Genomic DNA, 13,406 nt, shown 5'->3' with positions numbered 1-13,406 from the left:
CTTGGAGTGTCGGGTTGATGTATCCAATGCTGGGCCCATGCCACGGGTGCGCTGGGATGTCTGGGGGTTGGCTGCCCAGTCGTGCTGGGTCCCAGAGGTAAGGCTGGTGCAGGTACAGTGCTGGGAACGGCAGCCGGCCCATGCGGCCCCAGGGCCGGGCACTGCCTTTGTCAGGGCGCACCAGTGTCCCCTTTTGCAAGAGGGTTCTCTTCTACCCAAAAGGGCCAGCTTGACAGGCCAAGCTATGGGAGAATTCCCCCCAAAAGCAGTTGGCATTTGTCCTGTGGCAGGTTAATCGGCTCTGTGCCTGGAACTGAGGGAGCTAAGGGTCTCCAGCCTGAAGTCAGGCCAGCCCAGAAGTGATCTGGAGTCCCCGGAGTAGGTGTGGAAGGGCTGCAGACCTATGGCCTGCTCTCCCAGCAGGAGGCCCTGGGACCTGACACCCCGCAACAAACCCTCCTCAGTGCCAGAGGAGGAAAGGGGGCCAGTAGGGGTGCAGGGTCCGGCCGCTTGCTGCTGTGTGCTGCCCACGCCCTAACCCTCACTGTCTGCGGAGGCCTTCATGGACAGCTGACCCGTGTTGCTTCTGGACGGACCACACAGGCTTCCACAGCCACCCACAGGCCTTGAGCCTTAGGCTGGATGAATCAAACTGAAATGAGGGGTGGGACTGTGCTGGTCAGGGACAGCCCAGGACAGGGACCCCTGCCCCAGCAATGCCTCCTGACACCCAGGTAGGCAGGCATGAGCCAGAGGCCCACAGTCTTTGGAGTCATGCAGTTGAACCAAATGATCCCAGGGCCAGCCGTGTGAACCCTGGCAGGAGACAGGCCTGCCCAGACTTCATCCATCGGGATGGACAGCAGGGGAGCCTGACCTGCAGGAAGTTGGCCTGTAGCGTGCTTAGGGTGGGGCTCACATGGAGGGGGATGCCCTCTTCTGGGGGAACACTGTCAGCAGTAAAAACTTCAGGAGTGAAAGCCCGTGGTATTGGGAGAGGTCTGTGTGCAGATGCTCCTGCCCAGGGACCCTTGACTTTCACAGTCCTGGGGCTGGGGTGGGCTTCAGAGCTCAATTTGCATATGAGAAGTCAGGCTCTGGGAGAACAGCTTCTCCAGGGCCTGCCTTTGACACAAGCCTGTCCCCAATACCCCATGTACCTACACCAGCCATCACGTGTGGGTGAGGAATGCTCCTTCCTTCCCGGCTTCCGGGTCTAGACGGGCCGTCTCTGCTGCTCCAGGAGTCTGAGGGGCGATGGGGTGGAAGACAGGAAGCCGCCTCCCTGAGGCCTGGAGCAAGTCCGACCCGCAATCTCCACGGATCTCCCTGGACAGGACTTCACATCCCAGAGAACGGGCGGCCCTGACAGCTGACCACCATGTCCCATGTGTCCCAGTGGGCCAGACCCTTCACGGGCCTCAGTGGCCTGCCACAGGCTGAGCTTCTAAGCTCTGCATCTCTTCCAGTCAGGCCTGTAAGGCTCCTGGCCTCTGGTCCCCTAATCAGTTGCTGCCCCTGGCCGGGAAATCCCCACGGAGCTTTCTTCCACAACCCTCCTGGACCCCTTTGTCACCAAGCAACCCCACCTGCCTTAACCTTTCCCCTCTCCCCTGGCACCCTGGGTCTCATTTTCCCCAGGACCCTGAGGGAACTGATGCTGTGGGCGTCGTATGTAGCTCCAGTGCTGACTGCCTCCCCCTTCCAAGGCCCCCATGTCCCCCTCCCTCGCACAGGCCCCCCTGCCTCCTTCTGGGCCCTTCCCCCGCTCCAGGTTCTGAGGCTTGTCCTTATTGCTACTCTCATGGCCCGTGACTGCCTATTAACCCGCTGTCCTGCTCTCCCCGCACTCTGCTCCAGTGCCCTGCTGGACTGGTCCTCCCTGGTGATCCCTTGTCCACTCTGGTCGCTTCGCTCCTGCTGACACAGGCCCGCCAATGGCTTGGAGCGGGACGTGGACACAGGCGGCCGCTACCAACGTGACTCTTCACTCTTTATGATGACGGCACCCCGGCACCCCGCCTCTCCAGGCCTACTGGGAGCCTGAGTCATCAATCTTCTCCGACAGCCTGGGCGGGCCCTGTAGTTCTTGGCTCTGTATTGGGAGGACGGCACAGCCAGAAGGCACGCAGAGACTCGTGGGCGCGCGTGGCAGAGCTCCCAGGGCTCGCTCCTACGCTGCTGGCTCTCCTTTGTTCGCCTCCCCTTGGGATCAGTATTCAGAAAGGCCTCGCTCTGCCTGGCCCAGGCCAGCCAGTGAACGGGTGCGAATTCTGAAAGACCGGACAGGAGAGGAGGTTGAAACTGACTCACCCAGGTGGGGCTGCATAATCCCGGGGGAGGGGCTCTCCTGCCCAATCAGGGCAGCCCCTTTGGCAGGTGACTCCAAGACATCTGCCAGGTAAGCCTGCCAGGTAGAGATGCCAGGCTGGTATCAGTCCCAGATGGCCCAGTGGCAGCAGGAATGTGGCATCAGGGGGCCCAGGCACTGTGGTGAAGGTGGTGGAACACGGATGAGCCCAGCGGGAAGGCAGTGGCCAGGGCACTGGGAGAGGCCGCTAGCCTTAGGCTGAACCTCCCTCTCGGTTTATCTGCTTCTAGACAGGCACTCCTGTCGGCCTTGCTCAACTTAGGAGAGAACGGCTAGTGGGTTTTGCTGCTGGGTAAACCCGGCCTGAGCCCCCGGTTAACCCCGCACCCGGAAATCCTAGACGTTCCCACGACACGCCCCGTGCAGAGAGGAGAGTCGAGCTAAGGTGGGAGGCGCACTTGCCCACTTGGGGGCTGCACCGTGCGGTCGTGCAAGGACACGGAAGCCTCTGGGCCCCCGCGATCCGGCACCCCAGGCTCCCCACACCCTGGCAAAACTAGCCCGGGTGGAAACGCGGGAGGCCCGGCAAGTCTGTGGACCGGGGCGGGAGGGCCGGGGGCCAGGGCCTGGCCACTGGGGGATGGGAGTTGGGGGCTACACCTTCCTATCCCCGCCGGGCACCTCCACGAGGAGTCAGTCGGCAGGGCGGGCGTCCCGGGGCCGTGGGGCCTGGGGCCCTCCTCGGCTCCAACCTTCCGTCTGGCGCTCGCTTGAACAGCGTGAGCCCAGGAAAAGCAGGGGCTTCTGCGGTGGTAACTGGGGGACTCGAGGGACCCCAGCGCGCCCTGACGTGCGCTCGGGGGCCAACACGCTGGGCGGTGGGCGAGGCGGGTCGCACGGTCACGGCCGCGGGGCCGGACGCGACCGCGAGGTCCTTCGTGAGTCGTCCACACCCCGCACTCCGCGCCCGGCCGGGCAGCGGCGAAACCCCGCGTGGGCAGAGCGGGAGGAGCAGCAGGAAGCGGGGGGGGGGAGGCTCGGCGCTGCCAGGAGGCCTGGCGCGTTCCGTGGAGACGCAGGGGCCCGCGGGGGAACAAGGTCCGCCTCGGGCCGCGGCGACCGCGGCTCCCAGGGTGCTCCGCGCGGAGCGGCCACGACTCCCAGGGTGCCCCGCGCGGAGCGGCCACGACTCCCAGGGTGCCCCGCGCGCCCGCGGACTACAAATGGGCGCGCGCCCCGGCGGTTGGCCAGTGAGGGGCTCCCGGAGCGACGAGCCCGCGGCCCGGGGACGGCCCGGAGGGCGCGCGCTGATTGGCGGCCGGGGCCGGCGCGCGGGCTACGGCGTCCGGCAGGGGGCGGTGGCGGCGGTTGGCCGAGGGTCTGGAGGCGGAGCCGCGGCCTTAGGTGCTGCGAGCCCGGCGGGCCACGGCTCTGTCGGGCCGGCTGCGGGGGAGGCCATGGGCGACCGCGGCGGCGCGGGCGGCTCCCGGCGCCGGAGGACGGGTTCACGGCCCTCCAGCCAGGGCGGCGGCGGGCCCGCGGCGGCGGAAGAGGTGCGGGACGAGGGCCCCGCGGGAGACGCGCCCGCGCCGGCCCCGGCCCCCGCCAAGGACGAGGACGGAGGCTCCGACGTGGGTAGCGGCCACTGGGATCTGAGGTAGCGCGGCGCCCTCCCCAGCCCTGGCCCCCGGCCCGGGACCCTCCGCAGGGCCCGGGGCACGACCGCAGCCGCGCGGGCTCCGAGAGCGCGAGCCTGGCTCCCGGACTGGGCGTGGGCAGGTGCGCCCCCGGGGTCCCGGGCCGGGGGCGCTGGGGCCCAGGAGCCCCTTGCCAAGGTCACGCGCGCGCGGGTGCAGAGGGGAGCCGCCAGCAGCCCGCGTCCAGTCCCGCACGTCGCCTTCCGCAGTAGCCCGGACCCGGTTCTCCCGGTGTGCAAGGGGCCGGGTGGGAGCGGGTGGTTGGTAGCCAGGGAGGTCTCTCCTGAGGGGCGCTTGGGCGTCCGGCCGAGGACGGTGGCCCTGCCGGGCGGGCAGCCCGCGGGAGACTGGGGCTGCCTGAGGGACAGGGGCAGGGCTGTGTCCCCAGAGTTGCTTTCATGGGGGTCCCTCCGTCACCCAGAGCCTGGCTGGCCTGGGCCCCGGCTTCGGCTTCCAGAACAGGTGTCTTCTTGCAGGGACGGAGCTGGGTCCCGCATCGGGACCCTCACCCCCAGTTGGGGTACAGGAGAGGGGCTCGACGTGCCCCCAGGTGGGCACCCTGTTTGGCTGAAGGACTGACAGGAAGTGGTTGGGGAGCAAGCCTGGCTGATGGGGAGGACCTGGAGGGCCAGGTACAGGGCGCGCCTTCACGCCACCTCTCCAGCCTCCCTCTCCCACTTCCGGCCCCGGGTCCTCCGGGCTTAAGCTTTGGAATCGCCTTTGGGGCCAGAGGTGATCCAGGAGGAAGAGGGCGGGGGTCGGCGGCAAGGGTTTGCGTCTCTGCAAACTGGAGCAGGGGCTTTCCTCACCACGGCCAGAGGGCGGCTGAGGGTGGCTGGGGTCCTTGCCCTTGGGTTGCTCACAGTCCACGCGGAGATAAGATAATCTCCGCAGGAGCAAAGGTCAGGCCTGGGTTTGTGAAGGCGCTGTGGCAGGCGCCGAGCTGTTCCCGAGGGGTGCTTGCGCCCCGTGGGCCGGGGCAGTGCCGAGGAGGCTCCAAAGGACAGGGGGGCCTTGGAGTCCCCTCTGCCGGCTGCCCTCCAGGGGTCAGGGCTTGTGGCTGCACCGTCTCCTGCGGCGGTGGCAGGAGTTGGTGTCCTTTTCTGTAAGACGGGGGTGTTGGCTCCGGGCCGCGGTGCCGCCCCAGGATCGGCAGTCACTTCCCTGCTCTGCCAAGGCCAGGTGTCCTGAAGCCCCGCCTGTGCTCCTGGTAGTTGGGCCACGTGAGTGTCAGCCTCAGAGTCTGGGCCCCTGGGAAGAGGAGCGGGAGATGCCCCAGGGCCCGAAGGGGAGCTGCCCGTCGGGGCCCTCCTGGTCTCCGGGTCACGCAGGCCAGTGTGCTTGTTCCTCCGGCCCCGGTGTCGGGCGGCCCCAGGGGGCCGACAGGCTCAGGCCTTGCTCTGGCTGTCCTGGGATTTGGTCCCTGGGCTTCTCCTTGTCCACTCCCCTCACCTCAGATTTTTGTCTGTTTATTTGACAGAACGAGAGAGCAGGAGGGCACAAGCAGGGGAAGCAGCAGAGGAGAGGGAGAAAGAGGCCCCCCACGGAGCAGGGAGCCCGATGCGGGGCTCAACCCCAGGACCCCGGGATCATGACCTGAGCCGAAGGCAGACACTTAACCACCTGAGCCCCCCCCCCCCCCAGGCGCCCCTGCTTGCTGCCTCTCCTTCCCTATTCTTCCTGACGCCCTGGGCTCCGGCCTCCTCCCCTCCCTATACTTCCTGCTCACCTTGGCCTGGGAAGGGGGGTCAGGCTCTGGGTGTGAACTCATTTCTTCCGGCCAGGGTAGGGTGCAGCTGTGTGGCAGGAAGGAGGAGGCGCCGTACATAGTGCCCGTGCCCGGGCCGTCTGGCCCTTGGCTCCTGGGCACTCCAGGCAGGGCCGCCTGGGCAGGGCTCCCCCCCGGTGTTGGTTCCTGGGATGTCCTGTTTCTTCCTCCCCAGCAGCGTGTCGAGCTGTGGGGAGCACGTGCATCCTCTTGTATCCCAAGGGTCAGCGCAGAGGTCGGCTGGAGGAAGTGCCCAGGAGGGGAGCTGGGAGGGCAGCGCACACTCTGTCCCCTCTTTGCTCTGCTTGGCCCTGAAGCTGAACCTTGTGGTCCCCAGGTGTGATCCGCACTTGGGGGCTGTGCCCCGGGCAGGCTTTACACTTCGGCAAACAGGGGCGCCTGGGGGGCTCAGTGGGTTAAGCCGCTGCCTTCGGCTCAGGTCATGATCCCAGGGTCCTGGGATCGAGCCCCGCATCGGGCTCCCTGCTGAGCCTGCTTCCCTCTCTCTCTGTCTGCCTTTCTGCCTGCTTGTCATCTCTGTCTGTCAAATAAATAAATAAAATCTTTAAAAAAAAAAAAAAAAAACTTCGGCAAACCTTAGCTTCCCCTCGAGGCTGCCTCCCAAAGCTCAAGTGAGGGTTGAGTGAGGTGACACAGGTGACGAGTTCCAGTGGCCCTGCTGGTTGAGCGGACCTGGGGAGCGAATGTGGAACCGCTAGAGGGCAGAGGTGTGGGCGGCCTGGGTAGTAGGGGAGAGGCCGACGCAGAGCCAGCTCTGGGTGTTGTGCCAGACCCCGCCCGACCGCCCTCTGGCCCACTGCTGACTCGGACGGCAAGGCTGGGCCTTGCGGGTTGTGGTGCGTGGTGGGCTTCCTTTCCTGGGTCTCTGCTGCCTGGGGTTGGGGATGGTCAGGAGCCCTGTGGAGGGACCCAGGGAGTGGCTGCGGGCAGGTTGGGGAAGGCCTTGAGAGCCTGACAGCTGGGATCCGGGATCGGAGTATGCTTTTATGATGCTGTTTGGTGTCCGGTTTGGAAAACAACACCCATTTCCCAGCCCTGTCTTCATCTCCAAGATGCTGAGAGATTGCGGCCACTTCAAAATTGCTGAAAATAAAAGCAGCACGGTCTTCTTGGTGACAGGGCCTCGTTGTTGTGACATGTTCGCTGGGTGGGTGTTGACGTGCGGACGGGGGGCAGGTTGTGGCACAAGGTGGCCCTCGGACAGCTCCAGTGCTAGTGCATGGGCTCAAACTTGGCAAAAGGGCTGGGGAGGCCTCATCTAGCAGACGGGCCCAGAGACTGTCCAGTCTGGGGAGTGGGGCCTCGGACCTCTGATTGCCTTGCAGAAAGGCGGGTGCAGAGTCTCAGGGGAGAGAGGGTCTCCTGTGGCCTCCCTGCAAGGCCCAGGACAGATGGGAGAGGGACACAAGGAGACCTGTGAGCCGGGGAGGCTGGAGGACCAGGTGCGGCGTGGACTGTGCCTCTGGCCAGGTTGCAGACGGCTGAGTAGCACCTCGGCCTGCCCAGCCCCTCACCTCCTGGTGTCCACCCTAACCCACGGCAAGGCCTGTGATGGAGGCTGGGTCAGCCCCGCGAGGACATCTGTGCTGCGGCGCCCCTGCTGTGTATGCCTCTGAGTCCACTTCTCCTGCCTGGGGGCCTCAAGCGGTGTAGATGCCTGTCCACGGGAGAGGAGGGGCGTGCCTGGCCTCGCGTCTTACCACACTGGAGGCCTTGCTCAATGCCGTGTGAGGCTTCCTGGGGGCCTGGCAGCTGGGCGGGGTGGGGCAGGCGGAGTGAGCCGGGAACTGGGTCTGGGCCTGGCCCCAGGCCCTGTGGCCCTTCTGCCAGCTCTGCGTCACTCTGAGGACCAGGCAGGGATGTGAGGGTCTGCTTGTGTTTCCCCAACCCCGTTCGTGGGTGGCAACTCTCCTGCTTCTGGGGAGGTCTCTGCCTCCTGGCCCCTGGGTGGGCTTTTCTTGGCCCTCTCGGCCTGGGCAGGAGCCCAGTGCTGACCCTGTGGTTATAACGCGGAACAGGTGATACTTCTTCAGCAATAGTTGGAGGCTGTGCAGATGTCTGAGGGGCCCTGTCCTCGGGAAAGTGCGTGTGAGTCCAGGTGCCCAGCTGGCTCTTGGCCTGGGGCCCCGTTGACACTGGAACCTGCATGGGCCAAACCTTGGGGGGAAGTCGTTGGAGGTGGGGACCCCTTGGTGCGCTGGGCGGTGGGACGGGCGGAGCAAGGCAGATTCAGCCCCTGCCCGCCCCTCTACACGGCTGCCTGGTGGGCCGGCCTCGATGTTCCTTCGGGCGCGTCAGCATCTGTGGCTGTAGCGTAGGGTGGCAGCCAGAGGCCTCTGGGAGTCGAGGATGGGCTCTTGGCCTGGGAGCTCCAGCTCTCTGCAGCCCCGGGCCAGGCGGGGCCGGCTGTCTGGCTCCTGTTTGCTGCGGGACCTGCCCGCGACCTGGAGGGCCGGCTTCTGGGTGGTCCCGAGCGCCTGGCCCTGCCTGGGTCTTCTGTGATGGCGAGCGAGGAGGAGGATGTGTGGGCAGAGGAGAGGGCGGTGTGGGGCGCGGATTGTCCCGCTGGGCTGGGGGGGCCGGAGTCGCTCCGAGGGAGGGCCTGTGGTCTGCTCTGGCCTGGGCCCCAGACCCCAAGGCTGGCTCTGGGTTCTGTGCCGGGCCCGACCTGGCCCTGTGCTTGGAGGCGGGCGGGGTTCTCGCAGCTCCGGGACCGGCGGGGCCGGCCCTGCCTGTCCGCTGCCTGCTTCTGAGAGGGTCGTCTCCCGCCCCAGGTGCCACCGCCTGCAGGACTCTTTGTTCAGCTCCGACAGTGGCTTTAGCAACTACCGCGGGATCCTGAATTGGTGTGTGGTGATGCTGGTGAGTCGGGCCGGGGCTGGAGCGGGGCCTGGCAGCGGCCCCTGCGTTGGCCACACAGTCGGCTCGCGTCCCTGTTGAACCAGCCGCGACCGGTGTGAGTGGTCTTGGGGGTCAGGCAGCTGCTTCTGTCCTGAATGGCGCTTGTGGGTGTGGAGCCCCTGGCCGGCCTGGCCCGCGGAGGGGGCGGGGCTGAGCGGGTGGCTCTTGGGCTCAGCCTGGCCGCTCCAGGCCCTGACTCTGAAGGCCCCGAGCCTCTCTCCCTCAGCCTTGGTCCTAGGCGGCCTGCAGGGAGGGGTTACACGGGGCCCTTGCCTCCCTACCTTCCGCCCTGGGCCAAGGGGTGGCCCTCAGGGAGGGGCACGGGGCAAGGGCCTGTCTGGGCCCAGCCCTCACCACTCAGGCTGATGTGGCCAGAGGCCTTTGACCCTTGCCCTGACACTGCCACCTGTCTCAGGTGTGGCTCCTCCGGTTACCCGTGTGGAAGGGGCTCCAGGCGCACCCACATCCTCGCTGCCCATGGGCCCGGGCGGCTCTGCGTGGAGCTGGGGGAAGGGTGGTGCAGTCTAGTGGGGGAAGCCGGCTGAGCGAGGGGACAGTGGGCAGACGCCGGCCAGACCCTCAGGAGTGTGTACTTGGCCTCTGGAGGCCCTTCCCGGCCTGGGGTTCGTAGAGGCAGCCCTGGAGGGTGGGCCCTGGGCAGCTCAGGCGGCACTCCTGTTGCCTGCAACCCCGTGGGCCCCCCTGGCCCTTTGGCGCAGCCCCAGAACCTCTCCTCTGCTGCTGGCGCCTCTCCCAGCCCTCGCTGGAGGGGGATGTGCACCGTGTTCGCCGCTGCTTGGGCCGTTCCCTCTGTGGCCTGGGCCTGGGGGTGCGCGCAGTCCCCCGGCAGCTCCGGCTCCTGCGGGCTTGCTGTGGGCCTTCCGGACAGGCCACCACCAGGCGTGGTGACGGCACATCTGTGGCGGGCAGGCCGGGTTGGTGGCAGGGCCCCTGTGTCTCTCAGGTTTTCACCTCCTTGTGAAGCCTTCCCTGACCACCCAGGTAAGGGATCCCACCGGCGTCCGCTGCCCGGCATCACTCTTCCTCAGAATCTACCACGAGCCATGGCCAGGGCCCGAGTTTGGGGCATTCGGCAGGGTCTGTACCTTATGGGATGGAGTAGCAGACCCTCATGCCTGCAGAGGGAAGCCATTCCTCAGCCCCAGGCCAGAGCCAGACAGAACCCATCTCCGTGGGGGTTCTGTCCCTCGGGAGCTCCTTTGGAGCCACGTGCCCGGGCCTGGAGCGCTACCGGGGCAGGAGCGTGAGTACCAAGGGGCACTTGGGCTTCAGCTGCCCGGCCCCTGAGGACTCCGGTCAGCTGCCTCTCCCTACTCCCCCCTACTCCCCAAGGAGTGGCTGCCCCTGCCTTGGGCCTTGGGGCCCCCGCCAGCTCAGTGAGACAGATGGGGGCTGTGAGGCAGCGGGTCAGTCTGTGCTGCTGCAGACCCTGGTGTCCGGTGTTGGGGTCGATTCCCTCTTGTTGGGGTGAAGGGGGCATCGCGGAAGGACTTCCTGTCCCTGCGCTAGTGGGGGTGAGGGGGGTGGTGAGTCTGGGAGCTTGGCGTGCGGGCCGGACAGGCCTGGGCTCACAGGGTGCATGTGTCCCTCGGGACCGGGGGCTCTTGCCCCTATAGGCACTGAGAGGAGCTGGGGGGTGGGGCGCCCCGTGGCCGGGGCTAATGGGGCTGTGCCCTTCCTCTCTCTTGCAGATCTTGAGCAATGCACGGTTATTTTTAGAAAACCTCATCAAGTGAGTGTCTTCCCCAGGGCCCTGGCCCCACCCCTGCAGCCCCTCCCCACCTGCTCAGGCCTCACCCCCCGATCCCCAGGTACGGCATCCTGGTGGACCCCATCCAGGTGGTGTCTCTGTTCCTGAAGGACCCCTACAGCTGGCCCGCCCTGTGTCTAGTTATTGGTGAGCTGGGAGCCAAGGAAGGCCTCGGGTGGAGACGGGACAGGGCTTGACCGGGGCCTGAACCTGCCCTGTGACACTTACATCCTCAGTGGCCAATGTCTTTGCTGTGGCTGCGTTCCAGGTGGAGAAGCGCCTGGCAGTGGTAAGCAGAGCCCTCCCACCCCTGCCCTGCCCAGGGGTCTGCTCTGCTCACTGGGGCTGTGTGCAGCTCTCCTGGGAGGGGCTGTGCCCCAGGCCTGGTAGCCCTTCCCCAGGGCGACGCCTTGCCTAGGGCGTGGGACACCAACTGAGCACCCTGGTCCCCCTCACCCACCCCAGGGTGCCCTGACGGAGCAGGCAGGGCTGCTGCTGCACGTGGCCAACCTGGCCAGCATTCTCTGCTTCCCGGCGGCCGTGGCCTTGCTGCTCGAGTCCATCACTCCAGGTGTGCCCCCCTTCATCTCACCCGTGTCCCAGCCTGTCTCCGAGGCCCGCAGGAGAGACCCAGGCCCTCCGCCTGCAGGGGCTGTGGCTGTGGCTCTCCCGCCGGCTGTGTGGGAGGGCTGTGGCTTGAGCCTGCCTCTCCTGCAGTGGGCTCCGTGCTGGCTCTGATGGTGTACACCATCCTGTTCCTCAAGCTCTTCTCCTACCGGGATGTCAACCTGTGGTGCCGAGAACGCAGGGCCAAGGCCAGGGCCAAGGCTGGTGAGGGGCTGCCCAGGGCTGGGGCCTCAGAGCTCGTGCCACCTGTCCCGGGGCCAGACTTGGGCAGCAGCAGGGCCTCACCCGCCCCCCTCGCTTGAAGCTTCCGCAGGTAAGAAGGCCAGCGGGGGAGCCGCCCCGCGCACCGTGAGCTACCCGGACAACCTGACCTATCGCGGTGAGGACGCCCCCGGGACTTGGCTGGAGGGCAGGGGCACAGGGTCAGCAGGGCGCGGCCTGGCCGGTGCTAGCCCCAGCCTCCTGTTCCAGATCTGTACTACTTCCTCTTTGCTCCGACTCTGTGCTATGAGCTCAACTTCCCCCGCTCGCCCCGCATCCGAAAGCGCTTCCTGCTGCGGCGGCTGCTGGAGATGGTGAGGGTGGGAGCTGGCCACGGGGAAGGGGGCGGGGGTGGGCTGGGGGTGCTGCCTGGGCTGCAGGGGCTCAGCCTGCTCCCCTCTGCTTCCTCCCTCAGCTGTTTCTGACTCAGCTCCAGGTGGGGCTGATCCAGCAGGTACGCCGGGCAGGGCCGGGCAGGGCTGGGCCGGGCCGGAGGGGGGGCGGGTGGCCCCGGGCGCTGACGCTGTGCCCCCTTCTGCAGTGGATGGTCCCCACCATCCAGAACTCCATGAAGCCTTTCAAGGTGAGCGCTCAGGTTCCCCCGGGCTGGGGTGGAGGGCAGGTGGGGAGCCGCCCGGGGAGCCCGCTGAGCTCTGTCTCTGCAGGACATGGATTATTCCCGCATCATCGAGCGCCTCCTGAAGCTGGCGGTGAGCAGCCTGGGGAGGACGGGGGCAGGGGGGCTGGCGGGGGCAACGTCTCTCAACCCGGCCCTGCCTCCCCCTGCAGGTCCCCAACCACCTCATCTGGCTCATCTTCTTCTACTGGTTCTTTCACTCCTGCATGAACGCCGTGGCTGAGCTCATGCAGTTCGGAGACCGGGAGTTCTACCGGGACTGGTGGTGGGTGGCCTCGGGGGTGCGGCTGGGGTGGGCGGCGGCGGCCGCCAGCTGCTCACCCGCTGCTCCCCACCCCCAGGAACTCGGAGTCCGTCACCTACTTCTGGCAGAACTGGAACATCCCTGTGCACAAATGGTGCCTCAGGTGGGCGCAGGCAAGGGATGGCGGTGGGGGCGGTCGTGGGCAGCTGTGTGCGCCGGCCCAGCCCCAGCCCCCGGCCCACGGCCCCTTCCCTCTGCAGACACTTCTACAAGCCCATGCTTCGCCGGGGCAGCAGCAAGTGGCTGGCCAGAACCGGGGTGTTCTTTGCCTCGGCTTTCTTCCACGAGGTGAGCGCGCTGCAGGCACGACCAGCCCCGTGCCCCACCACCGACCGCACGTGCAGCCCCCCGCTTCAGCCCGTTCTGTCCCTGTCCCCCAGGCGCATGCCGCCCGTCACTCCGGTCAGCCCCGTCCCTGGCCCCCTGGGTGCGTGTGGCCGTGGCGGTGGCTGACGCCCATCGCCCCCCCTTGCAGTACCTGGTGAGCGTGCCTCTGCACATGTTCCGCCTCTGGGCCTTCACAGGCATGATGGCGCAGGTGAGCGTGACCCCTGCCCCCCGCCCCCCGCGGCCCTGGGCCTCTCCTTGGGTCCTCCGTGGCGGCTGGCTGACCTGGGCCCGCGTCTCCAGATCCCTCTGGCCTGGCTGGTGAGCCGCTTCTTCCAGGGCAACTACGGCAACGCGGCCGTGTGGCTGACGCTGATCATCGGGCAGCCGGTGGCCGTGCTCATGTACGTCCACGATTACTACGTGCTCAACTACGAGGCCCCCGTGGCCGGGGCCTGAGCTCCTCCACGGCTGGGCCTGTGGCCTCCTCCTCCCGCCTCACTGCCCATGGCCGGAGCCCGCCCTCCCACCTGTGTGCCAGGGAGGGGGCCTGGCTGTCCGGAGGGCTTCTCTGCCCCTATGGGGCTCCTTCCTGCCCTACTCAGGGACGGCAGCCCAGTGTCCCAGAACCTGTGCCGACCCTGCCCAGGGGTCTGAGGGGATCAATAAAGTGCTGTCTGGAGTGGTGCCCTCAGCCTGCGGGGGTCGTGGGGTGCTAGTGGTGCTCTCGGGGGTGGGGGGCTGTGTCCTGGCTGGAGGGGCAGGAGCAAAGCCACAGTGC

At 67.1% G+C, this 13,406-nt stretch overlaps 2 protein-coding genes across 2 annotated transcripts; one reads left to right on the top strand and one right to left on the bottom strand.

Annotated features, from left to right (window-relative positions):
• Positions 1-2,200: 2,200 nt before the first annotated feature.
• On the bottom strand, positions 2,201-3,770 carry LOC132014613 (MAGE-like protein 2). The gene is made up of 3 exons (XM_059395538.1): positions 3,756-3,770; positions 3,064-3,647; positions 2,201-2,273 (listed from the first exon to the last, which is right to left on the bottom strand). The coding sequence occupies exons 1-3, from the start codon at positions 3,768-3,770 to the stop codon at positions 2,213-2,215; spliced, it is 660 nt and encodes a 219-aa protein (XP_059251521.1). The 3' UTR covers positions 2,201-2,212.
• Positions 3,652-13,307, top strand: DGAT1 (diacylglycerol O-acyltransferase 1). Its single transcript, XM_059395371.1, has 17 exons — positions 3,652-3,968; positions 8,572-8,659; positions 10,411-10,451; positions 10,531-10,616; positions 10,706-10,758; positions 10,935-11,040; positions 11,187-11,300; positions 11,401-11,475; positions 11,568-11,671; positions 11,773-11,811; positions 11,899-11,940; positions 12,023-12,067; positions 12,147-12,259; positions 12,336-12,401; positions 12,499-12,586; positions 12,774-12,836; positions 12,929-13,307. Exons 1-17 carry the CDS (start codon positions 3,769-3,771, stop codon positions 13,082-13,084), a joined length of 1,479 nt encoding a protein of 492 aa, XP_059251354.1. The 5' UTR covers positions 3,652-3,768; the 3' UTR covers positions 13,085-13,307.
• Positions 13,308-13,406: the final 99 nt, after the last annotated feature.

Source organism: Mustela nigripes, chromosome 3 (genome assembly GCF_022355385.1).
Source record: "Mustela nigripes isolate SB6536 chromosome 3, MUSNIG.SB6536, whole genome shotgun sequence".
NCBI classification, from domain to species: Eukaryota; Metazoa; Chordata; class Mammalia; order Carnivora; family Mustelidae; genus Mustela; species Mustela nigripes.
Note: the sequence above shows the minus strand (reverse complement) of the source record. Positions and strands in the feature narration are given on the sequence as shown.

Coding starts and splice junctions, on each gene's coding strand:
- DGAT1 (XM_059395371.1), top strand. CDS start 3,769: ATGGGCGACCGCGGCGGCGCGGGCGGCTCCCGGCGCCGGAGGACGGGT. Junction 10,759..10,934: donor TGGAGAAGCGCCTGGCAGTG/GTAAGCAGAGCC, acceptor CACCCACCCCAG/GGTGCCCTGACGGAGCAGGC. Junction 11,301..11,400: donor CAAGGCCAGGGCCAAGGCTG/GTGAGGGGCTGC, acceptor CCTCGCTTGAAG/CTTCCGCAGGTAAGAAGGCC.
- LOC132014613 (XM_059395538.1), bottom strand. Junction 2,274..3,063: donor AAGCGAGCGCCAGACGGAAG/GTTGGAGCCGAG, acceptor CCGGTCTTTCAG/AATTCGCACCCGTTCACTGG.